The sequence below is a fragment of the Pyrus communis genome, chromosome 17 (assembly GCF_963583255.1).
Source record: "Pyrus communis chromosome 17, drPyrComm1.1, whole genome shotgun sequence".
Lineage (NCBI taxonomy): Eukaryota > Viridiplantae > Streptophyta > Magnoliopsida > Rosales > Rosaceae > Pyrus > Pyrus communis.
The window spans coordinates 10,740,481-10,767,760 of record NC_084819.1 but is presented as its reverse complement, the minus strand read 5'-3'; the positions used below and the strand labels follow the sequence as shown (position 1 = coordinate 10,767,760).

Sequence of the window (27,280 nt, the reverse complement as noted above, 5' to 3'; positions counted from 1 at the left end):
TCATACCAGAGACACCTGCCATAAACTTCATGGCTATCCCGTTGGCCATCCCCTCCATGGCCAACCGTGGCGACCACCGCGCCGTGCCACTACTTCCAGTCCTCCCCGGTAGCCACGGTTTTCTGCTTCCCGGCCTCATAATTTCACCCAGGCCCATCACGTGCAAGGCACCCAGGCCCCCGCCTCCTCTTCTACTCCAGCGACCCACCAAGTGCACGGGGCCAGCCCACTTTGCATGACTTGCAGTTTGCCATGCCTGACCTCTCTGCCGAGCAGCACTCCCGTGTTATAACTGCTCTACGTGACACCACCACCCCTCCTCAGGCCAATGCCGTTCTCACTACTGATTTTACCCAAGGTTTGTTACCTGTCACCTCTTGTCATGGTCAATGGATTCTTGACAGTGGTGCTACGGATCATATTACTTCTTCCGCTTCATGTTTGGTTAATCGTTCTCCTTCACATTTGCCGCCTGTTTCTTTGCCTAGTGGTGCTTCCGCTCCCATTACTTTTACCGGCACTCTTCCTTTAAATTCATCAGTTACTTTGAAGGATGTTTTATGTGTCCCTAATTTCCGAGTGGACCTTTTATCGGTTGGTAAACTTACAGATGGATTATCGTGTTCCATAACCTTCTTTCCTTCTTGGTGTGTTTTGCAGGACTTGGTTTCGAAGGCGATGATTGGTGTGGGTAAGCGACGTGGCGATCTGTATTACCTTGTGGCCCTTACCTCTTCTCTCCCCACCCGTCAACCTCTCTGCAACATCATTACCATCCCCTCCTCCCTTTGGCATAGGCGTCTTGGTCACCCCTCCTCCACTCGTTTGCAAGCTTTAGCATCTAGCTCTCTTAATTGTACTTTTGATTCTAGTCATATTTGTGATGTTTGTCCATTGGCAAAACAAACTCGTCAACCTTTTCTTTTGAGTTCAATTTCATCAACTTTCCCTTTTGCTTTAATTCATTGTGATATTTGGGGCCCTAATCGTCAATCTTCTCTTTCTGGTGCTCATTATTTCTTAACCATTGTGGATGATTTTTCTCGCTTTACGTGGGTCTTCCTCATGAAACATAAATCCGACACTCAACAATTAATTAAGGATTTTTTTGCTTATGTCACTACCCAATTCCGCACTACCATCCAACGCATTCGTACTGACAATGGTGGTGAATTTTTATCTCTTCATAGTTTTTTCTTTGATCATGGGGTGCTTTTACAAACTTCTTGTGTTTATACCCCCCAACAAAATGGCGTTGTTGAAAGAAAACATCGTCATCTTCTTGAAACCGCTCGCGCCCTTCGTTTTCAATCCCATCTTCCTATCAAGTTTTGGGGGGAATGTGTTCTTACCGTTACTTATCTCATCAATCGTCTCCCTACCCGTCTTCTCCATCATAAATCCCCATTTGAGGTTCTTTTTTCGAAAACCCCATCTTATGACCACTTCCGCGTCTTTGGTTGTCTGGCATATGCCACCTCTGTCATTCCCACCACCAAATTTTCCCCTCGGGCTCATCGTTGCATTTTTCTCGGTTATCCTCATGGACAAAAGGCCTATACCCTTTACGATCCCGACAATCACCGCATTTTCACTAGTCGAGACGTCATCTTTCACGAAACTACTTTCCCTTATGCCGTTTCTCACCCTCCTATCCCATCCTCTTTGCCTACCCTACCCATCCCACCCCCTCTGGACTTTACATATAACCCACCACCTTCCTCCCCTTCCACGCCTCCCACATATTCCCTTGCTGCCCCATTACCCGTTCCTCCCCATGCCCCTGCCCTCTCGGCATCCCCTCCTTCCCCCCCCCCCCCCCCCGCTACTTCCTTACCTTTCACCCTTTTACCCACGGACATCCCTACCCCCCCACTACCTACTAATCCTCCCCTTCCCCACACCTCTTCCCGTGCCCATAAACCTTCATCCTATTTAAAAGACTACGTTTGCTCGCAGGTGATTCTGCCATCCCACCCATCTTCGACTTCGCAACCCGGTTCTACACAAGGTACGCGATATCCACTTTGTAATTTTCTCTCTTATCACCGTTACTCTCCTAGGCATTTTTCTTACATTAACTCTGTCAGTCGGACTGTGGAGCCTTCCTCCTTTGCCGAGGCTGCCACTGACCCCAATTGGCAACGTGCTATGACTGAGGAGCTTCAAGCTTTACATGCTAATGGTACTTGGACTTTAACTTCCTTGCCCCCTGGCAAAATTCTCATTGGTTGTAAGTGGGTGTACAAACTGAAGCACAATTCCGACGGCTCTATTGACCGCTACAATGCTCGTTTGGTTGCTAAAGGCTTCACTCAGGCTGAAGGTATTGATTATCATGACACTTTTTCTCCTACTGCTAAGATGATTACGGTGCGTTGTCTTCTTGCTCTTGCTGCTAGTCAGTCTTGGTCTCTTCATCAGCTTGATGTTAATAATGCTTTCTTACATGGTGACTTACATGAAGAAATCTATATGTCTCCTCCTCCTGGTCTTCGGCGACAGGGGGAGAATCTTGTGTGTCGCCTTCACAAGTCACTTTATGGTCTTAAGCAGGCTTCTCGCCAATGGTTTGCCAAATTCACTAGTGCCATCATTTCTGCCGGTTTTCAACAATCCAAAGCTGACTATTCATTGTTCACTAAAAAGTCTGGTATTTCTTTCACAACTTTGCTCATTTATGTGGATGATATTGTGATTACAGGCAATGATGCTAGTGCCATTAATTCTCTGAAGTCTTTTCTTCGTGATCATTTTCGGATAAAAGACCTTGGTGATTTAAAATATTTTTTGGGTATTGAGGTTTCTCGTTCCAGACAAGGGATTTATGTTTCTCAACACAAGTATGCATTAGAGATTCTCAAGGACTATGGTTTTTTGGGAGCACGACCCATTGCTTTTCCTATGGATGACACAAAATTATCTGATAAAGGAGAACTTCTCAAGGATCCTGAAAAGTATCGACGATTAGTAGGTCGGTTAATATATCGCACTATCACTCGGCCGGATATCACCTATTCTGTGCATGTTCTAAGCCGTTTTATGCACGAGTCAAGGATATCTCATATGGATGCTGCGCTTCGTATTGTTCGTTATTTGAAGGCTACTCCAGGTCAAGGTTTATTATTTCGTTCTGACAACCAGACCAAGTTAACTGCGTTTTGTGATTCTAATTGGGCAGGTTACCCTATCACTCGCCGTTCGACTACTGGGTATTGTGTATTCTTGGGCGGTTCTTTGATTTCTTGGCGGACGAAACGACAGAAAACTGTTTCGCTCTCTTCAGCAGAGGCGGAATATAGGGCCATGGCAGGTGCTTGTTGCGAGATAGTTTGGCTTCGTTTTTTGTTGAAGGATTTGAACATTCCTTTGGATGGTCCTTCCATTTTATTTTGTGATAATCAAGCAGCGTTACATATAGCTGCCAATCCTGTTTTTCATGAACGAACTCGTCACATTGAGATGGATTGTCACTTTATACGAGATAAGATTGTAGATGGCACAATAGAGACCAAGCATGTGGGTATGGCACAACAGTTGGCAGACTTGTTTACCAAACCTCTTGGGAAAGAAAAGTTTTCGGGTATGTTACGCAAGTTGGGAGTTCTTGACATCCACTCTCCAACTTGAGGGGGAGTGTTAGACAAATAAGGAATATGGTTGGAGTCCTTGTGTAATTGTATATAATATTATTATTGGAAGAATAAGCCGTCCTACAGCCGTCAAGTCGTCCTACAACCGTCCTACCTTGTCCTACCTACACACTAGCCGTCCTACAGCCGTCCTACCTTGTCCTACCTACACACTAGGACGGCTACCTTGTCCTCTACAGCCGTCCTACCTTGTCCTACCTACACACTAGGACGGCTACCTTGTCCTACCTACACATTTGTACCATGTATATATATCCTTGTAATCTTGTAGAGAAAAATTAATGAGAAAAAGCATTCTCTTCCATATTTTCCACAAAGCATTCTCTTCCATATTTTCTACATATGCTACAGCTGAAGAGAGAGAGAGAGAGAGAGAGAGAGAGAGAGAGAGAGAGAGAGAGAGAGAGAGAGATTGTTCTTGTGCTCGATGAGGAGGGTCCGAGTCTGAAACTTGACACTGATGGTGGCCATGGAGTCCATGCTAAATTCGTTTCGATAATATCTGGCCAGAATCTGAAACTTGCCCACCGCAGAGTCACCTATCAGTACCACCTTGAACACATAGTCTACCTCATGGTTTCAATTGAATCAGAAAATATTGTGAAAAATAAGAAGAGAGATTGGAATTGGATTTAGAGATCAAACCTGGATATGCAGAGCTTTGAGTTCCACTCTGTGGGCAAGAGAAAAGAGAGGCTATGGGAGAGGATGAGGACGAAGGTTGGAGAGACCTATGAGAAACAAGGCAACGACAGAGAAGATGGAAAGAAGATGATAGAATTTTAGGGTTTGTTTTGTGATTGGGGTGGTGTAAATATTGAAAAAGATGAGGGGCATTTTTGTCTTAAAATTTCATAATTTTGTGTTCCACGGATGTGAAACAAGTCGTTCCAGGGGGTAGAGGTGGAACGAAAATTCAGCCAAATTTCGTCCCGTGGAACAGCGTGTTCCACTGTTTTTCGCGCACCAAACGTGAGACGGAATGCTTCATCCCACTGCGTTCCGTTCCGTCCCACGTACCAAACGGTACCTCAAGTCCCGCACCAACACGTGAGCATATTACTAGTACCAGCTAGAACAGATATTCATTTAAGAATCAATCAAGTATATGCATCTGTCATTATTTTGTTTGATTTTGAAAATAAAGAAAAGGGGTAATATAATTGAGTAGTAATTTGTACGTTTGGCCGGTTGGTTAAGGAGGTACCGTCCTCTAGTCAAATGTGATAAAGATCCAGATGGCTTACTTAGCTTGCTTACATATACATGTTATATATTTGTATTTATATTCATCATATGAATTGACTAATCCGAGGTCTCCTATATACAAAACTTTGTATTCACGTACTGTCACATAATATTTAACGTTGTATCAGCATTATATTTCATATACTGATGTCATATTAACAATATCTACCAACGAGCTTTGGCACGAGGCTTTGTGTTCGCTTGCAGCTTAAGGATCTTCACCACCATTTCCGCAGAGCACCTCTCGGCTATTTCTTTCAGCACTAAAGCTATGCATGTCGCTATTCACATGACGGATGGGCGTCCACCAACCCAATTCCAATTCCCGGCTTCTCAGTTACATGCACTTCAACACGTTCCCCCCTGAGCTGTCTAGTATGCAGAACCACTCACCCCACCAAACCGCGGCGCCCTCTCCCCCACCCACCTGCTCCATCAATTGCCACAACAATAAAAAAACAACTCAAGACGACTCCACAAAGTCTCCTACTTCCTCACAATCTTCGCCACATAATCCCACATACATCCACCATTCTGAAACCGCATACATTTGTCCTCATTTTGCACCCACGTGAATCCCGTGAGTTTGGCTTTCAGAAACGGATGATTGGAAACCGGGTTGTAACGATCAACTTTAACCGTTTGATCGATGGGACTGGGATCGTGGAAACTAACCCCTGCATTATAGTCCCCTCATTGTAGCCACTCGGCAGAAACAAGAACAATGGCAGAGGCAACAAAGAGGTAGCAGTGTTTTAGTTCTTATGTATCTTTTGATCAAATAAAAAAAAACCTTTTCTTATTTTTCCCATTTTTTTTTTTTTTTTTGGGTTTCTGTATTTTGGTCAGGTATGCTGTTGTGACAGGGGCTAACAAAGGGGTTGGATTTGGCACAGTTAAGCAGTTGGCTTCAAATGGGATCATGGTGGTGTTAACTGCTAGAGATGAGAAGAGGGGTCTTGAAGCTCTTGAAAAATTGAAAGAGTTTGGCGTCTCCGACCGGGTGGTTTTTCATCAGCTTGATGTAACAAATTCTGCTAGCATTGCTTCCCTTGCAGATTTTGTGAAAACCCAATTCGGAAAACTCGATATCTTGGTAATCCTTGAAATTTTGAGTTGGGTTTTACTCCACAGATCATACTGCAATATAATGTCTGTTTTATACTGATGATGCTTGTTTTTTCAAGTTAGAATAAACATAACAAAGATGAAAAGTTGGAGCTTTTCTACTGTGTAGGTAAACAATGCAGGAATTAATGGTAGCATAGTAAACACTGAAAGTTTTAGATCAGCTGTAATTGGTAAGGTGAGGTTATGTATAGTGTGTATATATATCATCATCATAGAGTGAAGGTAATTTTAGACTTATATGCGATCGTAATTGATGAGAGTAATGATTTTGGATGCAGATGCCTGATGAAATCAATTGGAGTGAAATATCGATGACACCAAACTATGAGTTAGCAGAAGAATGCCTGAAAACAAACTACTATGGTCCCAAAAGTGTGACTGAGGCGCTTTTACCCCTCCTCAAGCTATCTGATTCGCCAAGAATCATTAATGTTTCTTCCGGTGCTGCTAAGCTAATGGTATGAGCAACTTCAAAAATATGCTTCTTCAAATGTACAAACAATAAATCTTTGTTTTCTTTGCTTAGTTAAGTATAATGGTGCTCTGGGTTTACATTAGAACAATAATCAATTTTCTGGAAATGCTGGGGTTTTAGAATTTTTTATGAACTATATTAGTGAAATGTTTTTTTTATTTTGGTTAAAGGATTGCTTCATAGAAAACAGAAAGGCACAAGGCCAAACAACAAGCAGAGAGCATCCCTGCAAGATCAGATATACAAAGACAAGGATAATTAGGACACCAATAGACGCCACCACTCCGGAAGTGTCGTCCTACCTATTAGTGCAAAGAACACCCCACCCTTACAAAGGAGGACATGGAATACTGTCTTTGTTCAAAATGCCCACTAACGAAGATGGTGGTCTTACAACCCAACTGAACTCGCACATCTTCGGAGAAATATACCTTGCGACAAAATCCATCGCCATATTTGCTGGTCGTGGAGTCCACGACCAGGAGCATGATTGAAAACTCCTCCCAACCTCCAAAACACGGCTAAGGATTGGGAGTAGGTCCCAACACAACTCAGAGAAGGAGAATTGAGGGACCGCATAATAACTTGTGCTTTTGACTCAATTACCACCTCCTGCACTTGTAAACTTTTTGCCAATAAGCATCCTTCCAGAACAGCTAAAGCTTCTACCATCACAACTGAAGATGCATGCACCCAGACACTTCTCATTGTCATGCAACCCGAGAAACAATCTCTAACCACAATCCTGATATGACTGTAGTGAGAGTCTCTCTTCCAACAAGCATCTAAATTAACCTTAACCCAATTAACTGGGGGAGGAAACCACAGAGCGAGGTGATGCATACCTCGAGAAAGACTGCTTCGGATAGCAGGTGACATACACAAAGGAGATGAGGCCAACTTAAAAGAATCTAAGGCAGTGGTGATAGCCCGAATAGCTCTGAAGGGAGAGGGATTAACTCCATTTAAAATGGCATCACAACGGGCCCTCCAGACAAACCAACACGAAAAAACCAAGTACACCATAATTCGATCGAGGTCTTCTTTACAACCCAGATTTTGATTGACAACTAAACACAACCAATCTGCCAGAGTGGTGATTGAACTTCAATTAATTTGAATACACAACGGATCCCCATTCCACACCCTGGAAGCCCATGGGCACAGAAGGAGAATATGCTCTATGGTCTCCTCACTTTCAACACAAATGGGGCAGAGGGGGGAAGAGGCACACCTACGTCGAAAAAGATTGAATTTAGTGGTGCGAACGTCCTGGAAAGCCCTCTAAAGGAAGTTTCTCATCTTTTTTTTTGGGGGGGGGGGGGGGGGGGGGGCGCTTTACAACTCCAAATCCAAGTCCAAACCCGAGGATCAACACTTTAGTAAGAGGAAGGGCAATCACAGCTCATAGTGGGGTGACGATTGTGACACCTTCAATATCCTAACTTGACTAAAAAAGAGCCATTTCATTCAAACGGCCATACAAGTTTATCTGGTCTCATAAGCGGCCCCACATAAATTTGAGAGATGGCACCACACTCATTCTTCGAGATAAGGTTGGAAAGAAGATCAAATTTCCATTCCCTCGAGACTGGATCTATGAACTCCACAACCTTGCTCTCCCTATTGATACCCAAGTGACTAAGAGGGGTGGGGTGCCCCCCTAAGATGCCCGGGACCCAATTGTCCTCCCAAAACTGAACTTCGTGCCCTCCCATAATTTGCCATCTAGAACCCTTTAGAATGAGATCCTTCGGTTCTAACAGGCTCACCCACTCCTAAGAGGCCCTTCCGCCTTTCTTAGCCTTCAGGAAAGAAACATTTGGGAAGTATCGCTCTTTCAATACACGAGTCCATAGGGAGTCAGGATCATGGATCAAATGCCAACATTGCTTCTCTAGTAGGGCAATATTAAAATCATTAAGATTACGGAAACCCATACCACCCTTCTTTTTCGTCCCACCCAAGTCTTTCCAATTTACCCAATGTATCCCACCATCCTTGTCTGCCCTCGCCCACCAAAACCTCGCCACTACCGCATCAATTTCTTTGCACAAGCTCACCGGCAATTGGAAGACGCACATTGGGTACATAGGAATAGCCTGGACCACCGCTTTAATGAGAACTTCCTTCCTCGCTTGAAAGAGAAACCGTTACTTCCAACCTGCAATCTTTGCCAATATCCGATCCTTGATAAACTGTAAGGTCTCCCGCTTTGATGTCCCCCAAATTGTTGGTAAACCCAAATACTTTCTTGAGTCATCCACCTTTGGCATTTCTAAGATGTTACAAAGTTCCGAAGCCAGTTGGGCCAAGGTATTAACCCTAAAATAAACCACCGATTTTTGAAGGCTAATCTGTTTCCCGGAAGCTCTACAATACACATGAAGAAGGGAAGATAAATTTCTGCAATTCTGCTTGGTAGCCAAAAGAAATATTAGAGTATCATCCATAAACAATAAATGTGATAGCACTAGTCCTGAAGCAGATATCCTGACACCTTCCAAAGATCCCTGTTGCACCACCCTACTAATTACCAAGGAAAGAACCTCACTGATAATGAGAAACAAGTAGAGGGATAGGGGATCCCCCAGGCGAAGACCCCTTGTAGGTTTAAAAGCTCTCCCCAGCCTCCCATTGATTAGAATAGAAAACTCCACATTTTATACGCACCGCATAACCATATCAATCCACCTTCGCTAGAAACTGAGATGCACCATAACTGCCTCCAGGAAGTCCCATTCAACCCGATCATAAGCCTTGTTCATATCAAGTTTGATCCCTATTTCAAACTTGGTCTTCGTTTTCCTTAACTTAAGGAAATGAAAATTTTCATGGGCCAAGATGATATTATCTTGTATTTGTCAGCCTTGTATGAATGCATTTTGATTTGGCGAAATTATTTAATTCAACATTGGTTTTAAACAATTCGCCATAATCTTAGGCAGAACCTTATAAGAATAATTACACAGACTTATTGGCCTGAATTGATTGACCCCTTCCGGGTTGGGGACCTTAGGAATCAAAGCAATATTGGTGGAGTTGATAATAGAGGGACATCCATCACCCCTTAGACAATCGGCAACAATACCATTGACCTCAGCCGCAATAATGTCCCAATAGGATTGGAATAACAAACCTTGGAAACCATCAAGTCCAGGTGCTTTAGATTCTCCCATGTTGAACACTGCATCTTTTATCTCCTCATCAGAAGAAGGACTACATAATGTCTCATTCATTTCAACCGTTACCCGGGTCCAAGTAACTAAGGATATCCCCCCAATCTCGATTGCTATCAGACGTAAATAATCTTTTAAAGTGATCTTCCACCGTCAGCCCAACCACATAAGGATCCTCCGGCCAATTGCCCTCCTCATTCCAAAATTCGTGCTAATTTGTTCTGACGACACCTTAGTACTGTAGACTGATGAAAAAAAGCAGTGTTCGAGTCACCTGCCTGCAACCACCGGATTCTAGATCTAGTCGCCCAGTAAGCTTCCTCTTAAGCCTCAAGCGGGTTAATAGTTTCCATGACCTCACCAATGTTTGCACCATTCTCCTCCTAATTCCGTTGGAGATGCCCAAGATGAGAGTTCAACATTTGGAGCTCGAATTTTCTTGCTTTGAACTTATTAGAACTCCACATTCTCAAACCTCTTCTTGTGGCATTAATCTTTCTTTTCCAAGTTTCCACACCTCCACCAACATTTCCCACATTCCAGCATCCAGCAATCGTCTCTCTACATCCTTCCTCTTTACACCAAAAGGCCTTGAAACGGAACATCGGTTTACATTGAGGAACTAGTGGATCAATATTAAGTACTAGAGGACAGTGATCCAACGCCCTGACATTTTCATGGAGAATCACCAAATTTGGCCATCGAATTTGCCAACTTTCATTAATCAACCCTCGGTCCAATCTTTCCTGCACCAGACTACCATTTCTGGTTCCCCTCCAAGTAAATTTAGGTCCCGAAAATCCTAGATCCAACAGTTCCATATTATTAAAAAAAGATTGTAAAAAGGAATTACCGTTCGATGCCATTGGCTCCCACCAGATTTCTCATCCTCTGATATTATCTCATTAAAGTCACCAACACAAATCCATGGGGCTTCCGTCGGTCTCAGATCCTCCGCAATCCACTGTCAAAAATCATTTTTCTTATTTCTGTATGGTGTACCATATATCCATGAGGCATGAAACCATTTGTCTCTTGATATACGCATCTCGGTATGGATCAGATTCCTGTTAGATGATATCACTTTAACCTCCAAACTGTCATCCTACCACAAACTCAAACTTCCCGCTAAGCCAACCGAAGGTACATCACACCCATTTGCAAAACCCATCCTCCTATGGACTCTAGTTATTCTGTGGTTTTGCATTTTTGTCTCAGATAAGAAAACCACAAAGAGTTTATATTTTCTAATGAACCTATGTAAGGCTCGAACTACCGTGTCCGGCCCAAGACCATGGCAGTTCCAAATCAAATGTATCATGGCTGATTTGTGGCTGTCTCGGGGCCAGTCGCCACCATCACTTTGTTTGTTCCCTAAACTCTGCCTCCGTGTAGTTGCCTTTTCTTCCACAATGTCCTCTAGGTGAGGCCATAAGTTTTCTTCCTGTACTGGGACCTCCAACAAATTTTCCTCCTAAAGAGCACAAGTGTCTCCCCCCTATTCATCAATTGCCCCACTAATCCCAGCTGTAAGTCTTTTTCGCCCGCCCCTCTTAGTTCGTCCACTGGGCCCTGATTGTTTTCTTATCCTTTTAGTCGGCATTTGGGCTCTACTACTACTCCCCTTACTCGCATTCCTCTTCAGGCCCATCCTATGAAAAAGGCCCGCACCCTCCACTTATTAGATTCTGGCTCATCACCTGCTCTGCTTGACCTTGCTGTCTCCCTTGTTCTAACCTCAGGTTTTGAGAGGTAGTTCCCACACTCACTTTCCCTCCCCTCAGACTCCATCTCAATCCCCTCTTCTAACACCTACCTGTTTATTACCAATAGTCATTCCCGTTTGTCCCCCTTCACCTTCAACTCCCCTCCTCCTAAGATGCCGCCCTTTAGTGTTAAACTCACCCGACCCTCCACTGGAACCATGAACTTGAGCACTTATTGTGGCCGGTGTTACCATAGTTGAATTATGGGCCTCCCTCAAACTATATGGAGTAATCACTCGTTACCATTAATGGCCCCAGTCTTCCCTTACATTATGCCGCACTACCACCTTCTCCATTGTTGTTCGCCCTCCCAAGTTGGGTCGAAGTCCCTCTTTCTCTACTAACCCCTGCCTGCCTCCTCCTTCCTTGAATAATATTTATAATCCTCGGAGTCTCCAGAACATCTCTAATCATTCTTGTTCTAGTCCAATCTCCGTAGCCTGCCACCTCTCCGCTACCAACATGTGTAGAGTACTCAAGACTAGCATGACCAATTTTTCCACAATTATAGCAGAAATCCTGAAGCCGTTCGTACTGAAACTTAACCCAGGACTCCTTGTTCCTTGCCTTGTAACCCAGCACCCGGTTGCTAGAGGTTTGTGGTGTCCACCATGACTCGAATCCTAAGGAATTCCCTAGCTTTGGTTATATCCTCGACCTCTAGTAGCTCCCCACATTTATTTGCCAGGCGACCTATGTTTCCTTTAGAGCACAAACCCGGTGGAATTCCTTTCATCTACACCCAAAAAGGAACCATATGCATCGGGACTTCTTCCATTGCAAGATCCTCAGTCCACCTTTTGACAGAAAGGTTTTGTTTCATCACAGCCCAAGGCACCTGTTCCAAGATACAAGTTGTAATATTCTCGTCACAAACCAGAATGACATACAAGTTATCTTGTACCCAGTTGACCTGAATCTCTCCAAACTATTTCTAAGCACTCTTCAAGATGTTTCTCACGCCCCATTTATTGAGTTGTTGATCCACCAGAAAGGTTTAGTGGAATGTTAAGTCATGCAAAATCCATGTTTTTAATTATATGTTGATGCAATTTTTATGTTTCTGAATCAAGTTAAAACTCTCCCATCTTTTGTGTCGCTTTAGAATTTTCCAAATGGATGGGCTAAAGAGGTGCTTAGTGATGCTGAAAGCCTTACAGAAGAGAGAATAGATGCTGTTTTGAGTGAGTTTTTGGAAGACTATAAACAAGGCTTGCTAGAAACCAAAAGCTGGCCTCTTATCTTCCCAGCTTATAAGGTCTCGAAAGCAGCCCTGAATGCGTACACTAGGACTCTGGCCAAGAAGTATCCAAAATTCTGCATCAACTGTGGCAGCCCTGGATCAGTCAAAACAAATATGACCTTCAATTTTGGCATCTTAACCATTGACGAAGGAGCTGAGAGCATTGTCAGGTTGGCACTAATCCCCAGTGGTGGTCCTACTGGCCTTTACTTTGTTCGGGAAGAAGTGACACCTTTTTGAACATGTGTAGTTTATGTTCAACGTAAAATGTGAACAATGATTGTGGAATGTTTATGTAAAATGTAAGATATAAAGTTGATGGAGTTATGTTATGTCAACATTTATTTATATGATGATTCTGCAGTAATGTTGGAAAACTTCCAAGTTGATGAATTTTTTTTCCTGGATGCAAAAGCATGAAGAAGTCTGAAAACTAGGAGGTTGCAGACTAATACATGGAAACAAACAAATATGGTACCAACAAGGTGCTTACAGAGGCCCTCTCTGTGTTTAATGAAGAATAAGGCTTGATAGTTTATGTACAAGCTTTTGGATTCACAATGTGAGAAGACTATGTAGCGTTAACTGCAGAGGACATGCTATTTCATTTCACAGCTCTCATTCTTTAACATGCACTTTCTCTCATAAACCCAATTACAAGGTACATCCTCTTTTTTCGTTTTCCTTTCACGGGTAATTTACTTTTCAGTTGCCATTTTCCATTGATTAGTGCTCATCATCTGGAAACAGCACTGACCCTAAATCTTAAAGTTTTCATCTTTCTTGGGTGCACATAATTTTGGCCCCTTTATCAGTCTTTAATCACTTTTTGGTACTTTAGGTAACAATTTAGGCCGTTCAGTCAGTTGCCCTTTATCGGTCTTAATGCTTTTTAATTAACATCCAGGTAATTTATGTTTTGCTTTTTCCGGCAAGCTTGCTGGATTTACAGATGGTCACATAAATTCAAGAGATCAAATTGTTAAATGAGCATTGTGGTATTGTGTGATTGTTGGCAGGAAAACTAGATCGAATGTATATGGATGTTAGGAAGCCTGGTGTGATTGCCTTGTTTGATGTGGGACTCTCACAGCTCCAAGAAAGGTATGAATCTGTGATTTTTATTTTTCCTCTTAAATCACTGTTTATTTTTCAGTTAGAATTTTATGGACCGGTTTATCATAATGGGTTATCGATTTGAAGGACATGAACTTTTAGATTTCTTAATCAGCTTATGTGCATAAAATTTTCTGATTGAATGTATTTCGCTTGGATCCTAGGTTGTTACTCCATAAATGTTGGGGTTTATGAGAGAACTTATGAAGGTTCACAACCCATCAGCCCAAAAAGTGTACATCTGAACTTACTATTTTTGAGAATCTTCTTGACTATGATTATGTATTGCTGCCGTGGCAGCATTAACGGTACAAAGAGTTTTCAATATTTTGGCATTCTCATAGGTTTACAGTTTCAAATCAAAATTTTCTTATTTTACATCATAAGCAAACCGAACTTCTCCTGTCATGCGTGTTGTTACAGCATCTACAAAATGAATGGGCCAATGGGATTTTAAGTGATGCCGAGGATGTTAGGAACTCACAAAAGAGAGAATACAAGATGTTCTGGGTGAGTTTCTAAAAGACTTGAAAGAAGATATGCTGGAAACCAAAAGCTGGCCTACTTCCCTCTCTGGCTATATTCTCTCGAAGACATCTACATATGCGTTACGCGAATTGGGACCGAGAAGGACCTGAAGTCTCATCCTTTTTTTTGTAATGTCCTTCTGGCCATTACTTCCATCTCAAGAAGTCTCACCCTTTTCAGTACAACAAACCCTTTCAAATTCATGGGATAAAGATGATTATATTTTCTCTATGCAATGATGAGATAATGATCCTTGTATTATCATAGACAACACCGTACTTTTAAAACACGTTTTATAACTATTTCGTTTTTAGTTTTCAATTCTTATTTTTCACTTTTTTGAAACCTAAAAACCAAAAAATGACTCAAATGACCTCTTAAGACAAAACACAAAACATATTAGTTCAAACTTCGGAAGTAAGTTAATGAATCCACTAGAATTGTATTTCACATGGCCCAAAACTCTTCTTTTGGTTTCATATCAACCCAAGAAACCAAAATAGGTGGCTGAAATTTCAAACCCCAAAGGGGCAAATAATAGTCAAAGTAATACAACTTGGTTCATATGACCTCAGTGCATACACAATCTGCAAAAGCTGAGGAATTGTAACAAGTGAATCCCTGAAAACTAGTCAAATATCTATATATGCTGGTCTGAGAACTAGAAAGAAAGAATAAGCTGAAACCCAAGCTATTTAACAATGGCAGAAGAAGCAGTAAAGAGGTAGTTTTATATATCTAACACCCCATTCTTATAAATTATCTTCATCTTTTATCCTGCAGAATTTGTCAATATATTTTCATTGGGCATTTTTTTTCTGTCAGGTATGCAGTTGTGACAGGAGCTAACAGAGGGATTGGATTTGCCACAGTTAAGCAGTTGGCTTCAAATGGGATCACAGTGGTTTTAACTGCTAGAGATGAGAAGAGAGGTCTTGAAGCTCTTGAAAAATTGAAAGAGTTCGGAGTCTCAGACCGGGTGGTTTTTCATCAGCTTGATGTAACAGATTCTGTCAGTGTTGCTACATTGGCGGATTTTGTCAAAACCCAATTCGGGAAACTCGATATCTTGGTAAGTAAATATCGCAATAGAGAGCAAAGATGATCAATCTCTGGTTAATTACTTGCCGATGAAGCAAAGATAGATGAAATTTTTAGAAATTTTGTACCGTGTAGATAAACAATGCAGCAGTTGTGGGAAGCATAGTAACCCCTGAAAATTTCAAGTCAGCTTTAAGTGGTAAGGTGAGGTTCTATGTGCATCAAGGAAAGGTGATTTTTCCTTTTGGGATTGAAGCAACGGTAATTGACAAGAGTAACCCTATGAATCTGTAAAAGTTACATCTAGGCAAAAAATGTATCAGCTGCAAAACAGTTTCCTTGTAGGCAGCGATTTTCATGCTCTCATTTTCTCCTGCGTTACTCTCTTGTTTTTGTCGCTCGACTCTTCTTACATTTATTCAATCCAAATGCTAGGAAAAAAAAAAAGAAATGAGTACAGGGGGAGAAAAGGAAGTGAGAAAATCGCTTCCCTTTCCCCATTTGAGATGAGGTTAGGATCTTGTGGAATACAAGTTTCTGGGAACACAATCCTTGTACAATTTCATTCTTATATAACTTTACTAGTTGACTTGGGATATTGATGATGCAAAACTTCCAAGAGGGTTTAACTTTTCAATATTTTTTCGTGGATGCAGAGGCCTGAAGCAATCAACTGGAGTGAAATATCGACAATACCAAACTACAAGGTAGCGGAACAATGCCTGAAGACAAACTACTATGGTACCAAAAGAGTGATTGAAGCACTTTTGCCCCTCCTCCTAATAGGATTCTTACCACCTACAAAAGTAGGGATAAAAACACTTAAAAATACTTGTAAGAGTACAAGGTTGTCGTAGTATAGCCGCTTAAGTAAGGTCGTTTTCCACAGAGATTGAATGAATAATTTGTGTTTAAACCAACTCTTAATTAATTATTGAAAACAAAGTTTGGAAAATGTTGATTTTAGAATTTAATATAATAAAAACGAATTTTAAATAAAAACAATTAAGGAAATTAACTAGAGAACAATTTAAAGAAAATCAATTTGTAAAAGCCTAGGGTTCCGCTGTCCCCTTAACAATCCTATGCAATTTTACCAATTATTTATGAATTTCCACATACATGCTTTGAAGGTTAGGTTTTCCTAATGCATATTTTCCTCGTGTGTTCAAGCGAAAACATATATCTAACATGCAATCCGTTTGTGATGTTCAAATCAACTATAAACATGCAAGACTCATTAAGTTTTGTGAAAACCATTTGAAAAACCATGCAACCCTTAAGAGCATGATGTTCGCCTTAAGTGAACTTACAATTATTAATCACAAGAAGCCCTCCTTAATTTCAGGGTGATGTTCCAACAGAAATTGCATCAAAATACTTGTCTAAATATCCTAATGGTGATCAATCATTAAAATATATAGATAGTTTTAATCGCAATAATTAATAATTCAAAGCAAGCATGCATCCATTCATAAGCAAATTAATAAAATCACATATTCATGCTAGGACTCGTGGCTTCGCCCTAGCAAAAGAACTAGTTACAAACAATCATAATAAAATATTATTAAGAACAAGGATTGAAAACACCTAGAAAATGAATTTGAATTGTCAAAGGCTTGTGTGTGTGTTTCCACCTCTCATTCCCCTCTAACCGCAAGAACCTGATCTGAAGCACCCTGAGTAATATAAGATCGACCCCCTTCTTATTTATACTACTACAAAATAAAACCCTAAAAAGTCTTAGAATAAAACTAGGAAACATAATAAAATAGTAAAACAGAAAATAAAAGGTTTCCTATTTAAACTGAAATTCAAACTTCTCAGAAAATCAGACTTTTGACCGGCAAAATCAACTTCGATTTGGTCCCAAAAGGTCTCTTTTGAAAGCTGGAGACGTCCCCTACAAATCCTCAAAATAAATCTTTCTCAAAATATACCATATTGACCTCCAAATTACCCAAAACGTCCATAAACGTCATTCTGGGAAAGCTACGCGCTGGGCCTTTATTTCATCGTCACGGTCAAACAGCTTGGTAGAAAAATCTGAAACTTTGATACAATCATCTTGAAAAACTCACGAACATCCTCCAATTAGAATCACTCCAAATTCATCCATTTGATCACTTTTTGCTCCAGAGGAAGTCGCATGTCTTACATTGAAAATATATAACAAAATATCAAAATTCTACCAAAATATCCAATAAACTATAACTAAGAATAGGGTAAAATATTGGGAGCTTTAATGAAAAGGGCTTGGGTCAACAAATATTTAACCAAAAACCATCCTAAAATGTTATTTAACCAAAAGGGCTCAAAGTTTAATAAAAAATCATCCAAAACTATTGTGTACCTTTTTTGTGCCCTTATCCTCATCTTCCTCATCATCGTCCTCATCCTCATCCTCTTATTTGCACCATGAACAATTTATAGTGTTAGTATTTTATTCCAATCAGATCCAATAAAGACTTACGGTCCCAATGATGTACGTACATATCAGGCGTCTGTAAACAGGGGCAAAAAAAAAAAAAAAGAACCAAAACATAAAATTGTTTCTGGAGAACCCAAAACATAACACTGTTTCTGGAAAAAAAAATAAAAAAAAATCAGATACAGTGTTTGTTTTTTCTATGCATAAACAAACACTGTATCTGGAAATAAAAGAACCAAAATCCAGAAACAGTGACTTAGATTCCAGAAACAGTCTATGTTTTAACCTTTGATTCTTTCTTTTCTTTCATGCATCAGTTGATTATATTTAAGAAACAGGATGCTTATTTTGGTTTGAATCCAAATACAATGAATTTCACTATTTCTTTTCTAGCTTACCCTTAAGAAACAGTGTATATATTTTATCTAGATCCAGAAATAGTGACTTAGATTTCAGAAATAGTAACTTAGATTCCAAAAACAGTGACTCAGATTCCAAAAACAGTTGTCGTTATTATTGAATAACATGCAGATCTCAAATTTATTTTCTGGAAAAACAAACGATGAACTCCACTAACGAAGTAAAATTGAAAAATAGTACCTCGAATACTTTATGAATAATAAAGACGATCACGTTTCAACAAAATAATGCAAAATATTAATTAAATAGCATGAGGATCTATATTTTTGTTTCAAAGAAAAAGAAGACGGTTTGCAAAACAACGATGAACTCTATTAACGACAAAAATCTGGAACTCAACCTAAAAAAGTTAGTGGTAAAATAGACAAATCATAATTTATTATAGTTAGGCCATTTTTAGTTGGACTACTTTTAATATGAGCCTTGTACTATCGTTAAACAAAATTTATAACATGGTTTTTTTATTAAAACTAAAACTTTTCAAACTCTTTTCATTAGTTTTCCTTAAAATACATGGTATAATATGGACTCATCGGTACCAAAAGAGTGATTGAAGCCCATTAGTACCAAGAGAGTGATTGAAGCACTTTTGCCCCTTCTCCAGCTATCTGATTCTCCAAGAATCGTTAATGTTTCTTCCGGTGTCGATAAACTAATGGTATGATCAACATAAAAATGTGTTTCTTTGTTTGGGATTCCCTTGACATGATCAAATTTTCACTTAGTTGTTGAAAGTCAAATTATTTTATGAAAAGTATTAGAGAACTTTGTCCTTCATCTGCTTTACAAAAAATATAAGGAATCCATCTGTTTATTTATACGTAAAACACAATTTTGTGTGTTTCGAAATCAAACCAAAACTCTCCTGTCTTTCATGTTGTTTCAGAATTTTCCAAATGGATGGGCTAAAGAGGTACTATATTTTGATGGATCTTGCACTCAGAATACTGCGGGAGTTGGGATTGACATCATCGATCCCAAAGGCTCTCACAATTGTTATTCATTCCTCTTGGATTATTAAGAGATTACCAACAATCAGGCAAAATATGAGGCACTGATAATTGGCTTAGAAATTCTGATGGAGTTGGAGGCAACCGAGGTTGAAGTATTTGGCAACTCAGAATTGGTGATCAACCAACTAAATGGAGAATACAAATGCAGACACATTACTATGGCTGGTTATTACTTGGTGACCACGCAATTATTAAGATATTGGGGTGATAAAATTTCAGTCAGCCATATCCCCATAGAATCAAATACAATAGCCAATGAAATGGCTCAGTTGGCTATTGGAGTGCAGATCCAAGAAAAAAGGTTCGAGATAGAAGTAGAATTGTAAAAGAAAAATCTCCCTTCTATCTTTGATAGAGGATTCAGCTTGGATGTAATGACCGAAGAGCCTAAGATAGAGGATTGGAGGCCACTTATTAATCAATACTTGGAAGATCCCTTTTTTCCCACAGGTAAGAAGAACAAACAATAAGCCACTAAATATGTGTTGTGGGAAAAGAATCTATTAAGAAAGACTCCGAATGGGTTGTTGCTGAAATTTTTAGGCCAAGAGGAGTCTATAAGAGTCATGGCCGAAGTGCATAAGGGGATTTATGGAGTACACCAAGCTGGAACCAAGATGAGGTGGCTACTAAGAAGATATCACTATTTCTGGCCCGAGATGGAGAAAGATTGCAAAGCTTATGCCTGAGTATGTGAAGAATGGCAGAGACATGGGCTACTCCAACATGTGCCCTCAGTACCCTTGAGCCCCATAGTTAAACCTTGACCCTTCAGAGGATAGGCAATGGACTTTATCGGGCAAGTTCATCCAGCTTCTAGCAAGGGACACACATTCATAATTATGACAACATATTACTTCACCAAATGGGTAGAAGCTTTAACAGTGAAGACCATAACCTCAGCTACTGTAAAAAAGTTCATTGAAACTAAGATCTTACATAGATTTGGAGTGCCCGAGACAATTGTCACAAACCGCGGGCTATCTTTTATTTCAAGAGAGGTAGAAGAGTTCACAAGTAAGTTCAAGATAAAGATTATTCGGTCTAGTCCTTACTACCCCTAGTCAAATGGTCAAGCAGAAACCAGCAATAAGAACTTGGTTAACATTATCAAAAGAATGGTGGCAGATAGTCCAGAAAAGTGGCACGAGAAGTTAGGAGATACTTTGTGGGCTTATAGAACTTCCAAGAGGGCTGGAACGGGGACTACATCTTACGCTCTAACCTTTGGGCAAAATGTCATGATTCCCATGTAGATTAACGTGAGTTCGGTCAAAATTCAGAACCAGTTCGAGCTACACGGTGAAGAATACATTGAGGCTATGTGTCAAGGAATTGAAGATTTAGATGCAGCCAGAATTGAAGCCTTAGACAAGATTCAAGAAGGAAAGAAAGTTGTTGCCCGAGCATACAACAAAATGGTAAATTTGAAGACTTTTGAGGAATGAGGCTTAGTATGGAAGGCGATCTTGCCCTTGGGAGCCCAAGTAAGAGGCTTTGGGAAATGGAGTCCGACTTGGGAAGGTCCTTTCATTATTCATCAAGCACTAGATAAGGGGCGTTATTATTTAGCCGATTTAGAGGAAAACTTACAGAAACATCTAGTTAATGCTAAATTTCTAAAGAATTATCATCCAACCTTATGGGATGTTAGGGATTGTTACATCAAAGAGGTTTAAATGATTTGAGAGATCTAAAGACAATTAACATCTTCATCACAGTTGAGTACAAGCTAAAGTAAAGAAAAGACGACAATTTCATTTCATTAAATGATGAAGTTACATGGAGATTCTACTCAGCTCATCTGAAGCAACTATCCTAAGACGGTGTGCTGGCGTACAAATGAAGATTCTACTTAGCTCATCTGAAGCAATAAAATCCCTTTGCATCCACACTTAAAGGGCCCATAAAGCTATGTGTGTGCACTCAAGCCTCTGTGGAATGGAAAATTTAGGGGCAGATACTGAGGCTGAGGCCCATTACTGATCTCATGGTTGAACCCATCATTTGAATCAATGAGAAGCTGATGGATACTTTGACGCTTGAGAATGAGGTTTGGGCTGATGATGGTCCTCCTAGAAACTTTGATATTGATCCTGAAGCATACACCTATAATGATGAAGTGGCCAAGAATGCAGAAGCTAGGATTAGCCTTAAGCATGTAGCTTTTTGTAGCTACTGAAGCCTGAAATATCCATGCAGGTCCCAAAGAAAGCACTTATCCCTTATCAAAGAAAAACTCAGTACATAGGCAGTGAGGGCCATATAACAAGTGGCACATGGTGGAAATCTCCTCACCAATCTCACAAAAGGGCTGAGTTCAAACTCAAGATGCCATCAAGAGTTGTGAAAATCAAGGAGGTTTTCTGGAAAATATGAAGGTTCTAAAAATTCTGAGAAAATTAGGAAATTGAAAGCTTAAAGTTATTAAGGTGTTTAACCAAGTAGTCGAGTAGGAAATTTATAGTGGACAATCAACTTAGAGATATGATTCGTGGGTTAGCACAAGGGTCTGGAAATGCACTGATTGTTTTAATTAATGAAAGTTTCGAGGAAGACGCATGTCGGTTTAATCATTATTAGCGTCTCGAGGTGCCAACTCAACAATGATTAAAGGGGGAACTGTTTGGGTTAACATTTGAACTTTGGGCCGAAAGGAAGAAGGGCCCAAAAAGATTAAAGAAAGGAGGTTTGCTCAAAGCCTAGCACCAAGCCCAAACCGTCCATGTCAAGACCAATTGGTGCTTCCCCATTAATGCAAAGGCAAGGTGCTTACAAGAGAAGTGAGAACTGATGGAAATCAACCTACTCTCAGCCCAAAAGTACTTTTTAGTGGCAATACAAGTAAAATATTGATGAGTCACTACCCTTCAATTGCTTTCGGGCAAGAACAAAGCTACAGGCAGTCGGGCTAATTCGTCTATAAATGGAGGAAGAGGGCCCAGAGATAAAGACACTCAATCAATCAAACAAGCAAATATACAACTTACCTCTCAATTAAGCAAATACCCAGAAAGCTGTGCTTTGTCCAGACTCTGCACCCTTCTAGCCATAGATTCCCTTTAGAAAGACATCTTTTGTCTAGTGTAAAAGCTCTGCTACCTTTCCCAAATGTTGTAGTATCGATTTTCTCATGTAAATTTGTTCATCTTTCGCCCCATTTTAGTACTCGATCCATTGTAACCACAAGGAGAAGAGACCGCAAGACATTTAGACCTTGCCCGACAAGGTGAAATCTTACCCAATTCTCTTTGTTTTGCCTTTAAATCAATAGATCTGGTGTTACAATGTATTTCCCAATATATGTTCAAGTTGTTTCTAGTCTTTTGACGATCCAAAGTCCCATCAGTACTCAGATCTAGCTTACTTAGTGGTTTACCATCATTAAAAAGGCTAAATGGGAACCAAACTGGTGACTTAATCAGATCTGGACCTTCACCCTCTAAGCATAAAAGATAACAAACTAAAAGTCCTTGGTCTCAAGGTATTGAAAAGAACTTAATGTGGACTTAACCCATCCACGACAATCCTTTGATAACAAGAAGTCAGAATAACTTGGGGCGCAAGTAATCGGCTTAAATACACTTGTTCTACATCTGTCATACAGAGATGGTAGTGGCACGCCTCTGCACTCAGTTAGTTTTGATTATGACCCTCAAAGCCTACACCTAAGGCCCCACAAAGGCACCTTTCAGAACTAACCGTGTCCTCCTTTTGCAGCATCCCGACAAGCAGGAGCCTGACAAACAACCAAAGTGCCAACTCCTTGGGGAGCTGTGTGCTCGAGCCAGAGACCTTTCCCAGCGAAATTCCTACCTGAACACAATCCTTGTACTCTTTTCATACGCCTATAAGTTAATGCATCGTCTCCTAGATGCAAAAGCATGAAGCCCAGTGGAGTGAAACATTGAATTTTAGGCCTCGTCTCGTCCTGTCCCGTCCCATAAAATTGCTTTAGCTAGGAAAAAATGGTAGGTTATGCATTAAAAGAACAAACAACGGTAGGATATGCATTGAAACTCTAAACTCAATTTATTTTCATTTTGATAATGGATTATGTGCAATTTTCATTTATGTTTTGAAACTAATTTCTTTTTGCTAGGATTACAATGTAGCCTAACTATGAATTCTTAATTTCTCAGTTTAATTATAAATGAATTTTCATTCACTTTGAATATCACTTTACTGTGCTTATGTGCTTGATTTTAATCTTGATGATTGGCCACCACTTTTGAGTTGAATTGAGTGTATGTGATCCGAGTTAACGCAAATGCCATGTTATTGATTCGGTTTTAGCGTCTTACAAATAGTACCATGAATTCCTTGATGTAGATGTCATACACTAGGTTTCATGTGGTCTCTTAGTTAGTTCCTAAATAGTAATGAACTAGCATGAGTGCCTGCGCGATGATGCGGGTTTTAAAACTGTATAAAATATGTCGCAAGTTTTAAATATACATGATAAGCCGTACTACTTGTGTATGTGTGGAAATCCAATTACAACCCTATCTAAAATAAGAAACAATGAGTAGAGTTGAACTTCCTTAATCAAATGAGTTTGTTTCTTCAGTTTGTTCCTCCTTTCTTCTCATATGGAGCTGTTTTCATTTATCTGTTAGAAATTAGAAAAATAGAAGTTAATGTGAACAAATGACGGTTGGATTTATTAAAAGGATCCTCTTGCTAAAGATCAGAACAATAAAAGGACTAACGGAAAGTTAGAAAAATGACTTACGCAGTTGAAAACTGTTGGCTTACCAGGTCCTGCATTGACGAAAACATTAGGCATTATTAACCAAACATGTAAAGTTTATGTCAAATTTTATATTATGTGTGGTTTGAACTATGGATGATAACAATGAGATAACTGAACATATGTGTGGTTAATGGACAGACGGTGTTTCAGAGAAAAGTCTATCTTGATATTCAACACACAAAATTTTAAATATAAAGGATTTAGCATATTTAAACGATAAGTGCATGAACTAATTAGGCTTAAAAAAATAGATTCAAGTAGATAGAAGATTAAAATTGAGAACAACACAACAAAGTAACAACCCTTTTTTATGATCAGTCCCAAATTTTAGATAATGGCCATTGCTTATTAAATTCGTATATATAGATAACTTGCACGTTGTCGTGGGAATGTGAAATAGATTATCAGTATTGTATATAACTATTAGAATAATGGACTAAATGTGTTATAAGCTTTGTGCCTATATATGTAAAAATTATTTACATAAAATATAACTGTTAGAATAATGGACTAAATGTGTTACAATGCAGAAATGCTGATTACGAAAACATGCACAACGCAGATATGCTGATTACGAAAACATGCTTACCTATAGGACAAACAAATGTGACGTCAAATGCGTAAAAAAAAGATAATCGCACACTTATTCCCAATGTACTCAGAGAGCTTGACCTGAAATCCAAAACCAAATCTTCAATTGCAATGAAACAAAGGGCTTATTAGTCGTTTGAAAGCTCTTCTATAAGAAGCACTTATACTTTCAAGCGCTTTTGCTAGAAATGTTTTTACTTAAAACATGTTTGAAGTTTCTACCAAGGACCAAATGCTCCCTTAAAAAAACATAGAAGTGCTTCTTGAACCATCTGACATTAACAGAACAGAAACTGAAAAATGAAAAGCAAGTGACTTGTACATGAAATTATGTTCACTCCAAAAACTACACTATTCAACTTCAAAACGCAGGAAAAATGAATGTTTTGATAGAAATTTCAAAGAGGATAATTACACTACAAAAACATAATTATAATGCATGCATCCGTACCTGGCAGTCAAGAAGGCAAGAAAGAAGCTGTTGCAAAGCAGGTAATTGACTTAGTAAATATGTGCTATCAAGAGACAAAAATCAAAGCATGCTAAACTTTTTTGTGCATTCATTAGTTCATTGTTAAAAATAAATAAAAAAAAAATTGCAGAGGAGATTTTTTACCTAATTTTTCAGAAATAATGGTGGAGCTGCAGCTGCTGCAGTCTTATTCTGTGGAGTTTTTCATGTTATAATCTCAAGTAGAATAGACTTACATACAGTTGTTATAAAATAACATTTGTATAACACTTATACCAAGATTTACTCACATTCTTAGTTGTGAGTTATTGATTTGGTATTTTTAATCAATTTTTACATACAATTAATAATATAGATTGTAGATTTACACTCGTTGTTCTTTCCTAAATTTCTATTCTCAGTTTTTTTATTTATTATTAATTCATAAAAAAAAAAAATCTTTTTTAAAATGAAAATAAGGCGGATAATGCAGTAAATAACATATACACTGGGGTAGGAAAACTAAAATCAAATAAGTTACTCAACACATCAACAAATATAGTAAATCTAATTATCCATGAGTTCCAAAAACTGAAGCCTGTAACAATGCTGAAAAGCATACTATGTATTTAATCAGATCACAAACAATCCCATGATATCTCACAATTTCTTGAGGGCATAAACACATACAATTATCAAGAAGAATACATAACTATTAACCCACTCCTCCACCGCTTGACCCCTTTGATCTGCAAAACCAAACAAAAATTTTCAACCAAAAAGAACTAATTTAACAAAGCAAATACAGTATACAAAAACAAATATTCAATTTAGCTTCATTTAGATTACAGGAAGTCCATTCAAACAACCAAAAGGATATAAATAAAAATATTCAAGAACCAACCTTTTTCAAAGATCACTGGTTCCAGCGTTCAAACCAAAAAACTAAAGACGGTTACCTGAATTAAATGAAGATTAAAATATAATTAATTTACTCTTAACCATGGTTTTTTTTCAAGAACCAGAAAAACCTAAAAATATCCCAAACAATCCCAAATTTTGGAACTGCTTTAAGCCAACTTCCCATGAAATTACAGTCGCTTGAGAAATCTTCTTCAAATCAGGCCAGAACAGGTATCGCAGACTGCGTTTCTTAGAAATCACTAAAAAACTGGAATCAGCGCAAAAGCACAAGGGATTACGGTGGTGGTTCTCGGTTTTGCTGAGAGGGAGAATGAGAGTTGCAGAGGGGGAACAGATAGGCAGAGAGTAGTGAGGGATGAGAGAGAGTGACAGTGTTGGGAGTTGGGGAAGTCTGAGTAGGGTAGAGAGAAGTGAGGGTTGAGTGAATTAGTGGGGGTGTAACGGTGAGTCAGATGGATTGGATGGCTGATAGAAACCGAAGGAAAATTCTAGAGATCCAGCTAGAGGGCATGCAAGACAGAAGCAAAAGGAAAACCGGATAGAGGGTGGGTCGATGTTTGACGCGTGGAAAGGTCAAGTAAAAAAATGCGGTCGAAGCAGAAACTCACCGTCAAAACGGAGAGGAAGAAAAACCGAGGGGCGTTTTCGTCATTTTACTGTTAATGAACAGTACCAGCCGAGTTTGGGTTTTAGTATATATAAATTTGTATGTATTTAATAATCTAGAAGCTATAGATTGTTAGCACATATAAGTATACGTAGTAATCTAGATGTCATGGATACTATATGAATTAGAAGAACTAAACGTCAAGTTGGATGATTACTCATTAATAATTAAAATTAAGTTGGATTGGTTATAGTGAGTCGGATACTCTAGTGTCTTTCGCAATCAAATTATAATTTGTTTTCTTTGTTTTTCGTCATCACTAATTTAAACTCATTTCCTTTTTATTCACAATCATCAATCGTTCAACTTCAATTCAAGTACAATTTAATTAGGTTAGGTAATAGAATTATATCAATCTTAGTTGGAACGATCTTGTGCTTGCATACTATATTATACTACGATTCGTACACTTGCAAGCATTAAAATTTGAACTTAATATGATTGATTTTGGTTAATCTAATTTTCATTACAATTACACCTGAATGTACTTTTAAAACCTGTTAAATCTTATTGTGACTATACTAAATTTTAAAATCTTTTAAAATTCTAACTAAACGTTAATTCTACAGTTTTTTTTTAATTTTTAAAATTTTAATTGAACTATACCCGCCTTAATTCTTATTTTTGTTCTTCCTCAATTCAATATT

At 39.2% G+C, this 27,280-nt stretch overlaps 2 protein-coding genes and 1 long non-coding RNA gene across 3 annotated transcripts; 2 read left to right on the top strand and 1 right to left on the bottom strand.

Annotated features, from left to right (window-relative positions):
* The first annotated feature begins 5,625 nt into the window (after positions 1-5,625).
* LOC137723668 ((+)-neomenthol dehydrogenase-like) lies at positions 5,626-12,989 on the top strand. Its single transcript, XM_068462866.1, has 5 exons — positions 5,626-5,645; positions 5,751-5,997; positions 6,139-6,195; positions 6,311-6,490; positions 12,558-12,989. Exons 1-5 carry the CDS (start codon positions 5,626-5,628, stop codon positions 12,933-12,935), a joined length of 882 nt encoding a protein of 293 aa, XP_068318967.1. The 3' UTR covers positions 12,936-12,989.
* A 2,051-nt stretch (positions 12,990-15,040) lies between these two features.
* On the top strand, positions 15,041-19,570 carry LOC137721992 ((+)-neomenthol dehydrogenase-like). Its single transcript, XM_068461004.1, has 5 exons — positions 15,041-15,063; positions 15,165-15,411; positions 15,516-15,641; positions 16,037-16,121; positions 19,254-19,570. Exons 1-5 carry the CDS (start codon positions 15,041-15,043, stop codon positions 19,568-19,570), a joined length of 798 nt encoding a protein of 265 aa, XP_068317105.1.
* Positions 19,571-23,637: 4,067 nt separating this feature from the next.
* LOC137723468 (uncharacterized) lies at positions 23,638-26,323 on the bottom strand. The gene is made up of 4 exons (XR_011066917.1): positions 25,947-26,323; positions 24,590-25,791; positions 23,980-24,008; positions 23,638-23,856 (listed from the first exon to the last, which is right to left on the bottom strand). It is a non-coding gene; the product is annotated as an uncharacterized lncRNA (long non-coding RNA).
* Between the last annotated feature and the right edge of the window lie 957 nt (positions 26,324-27,280).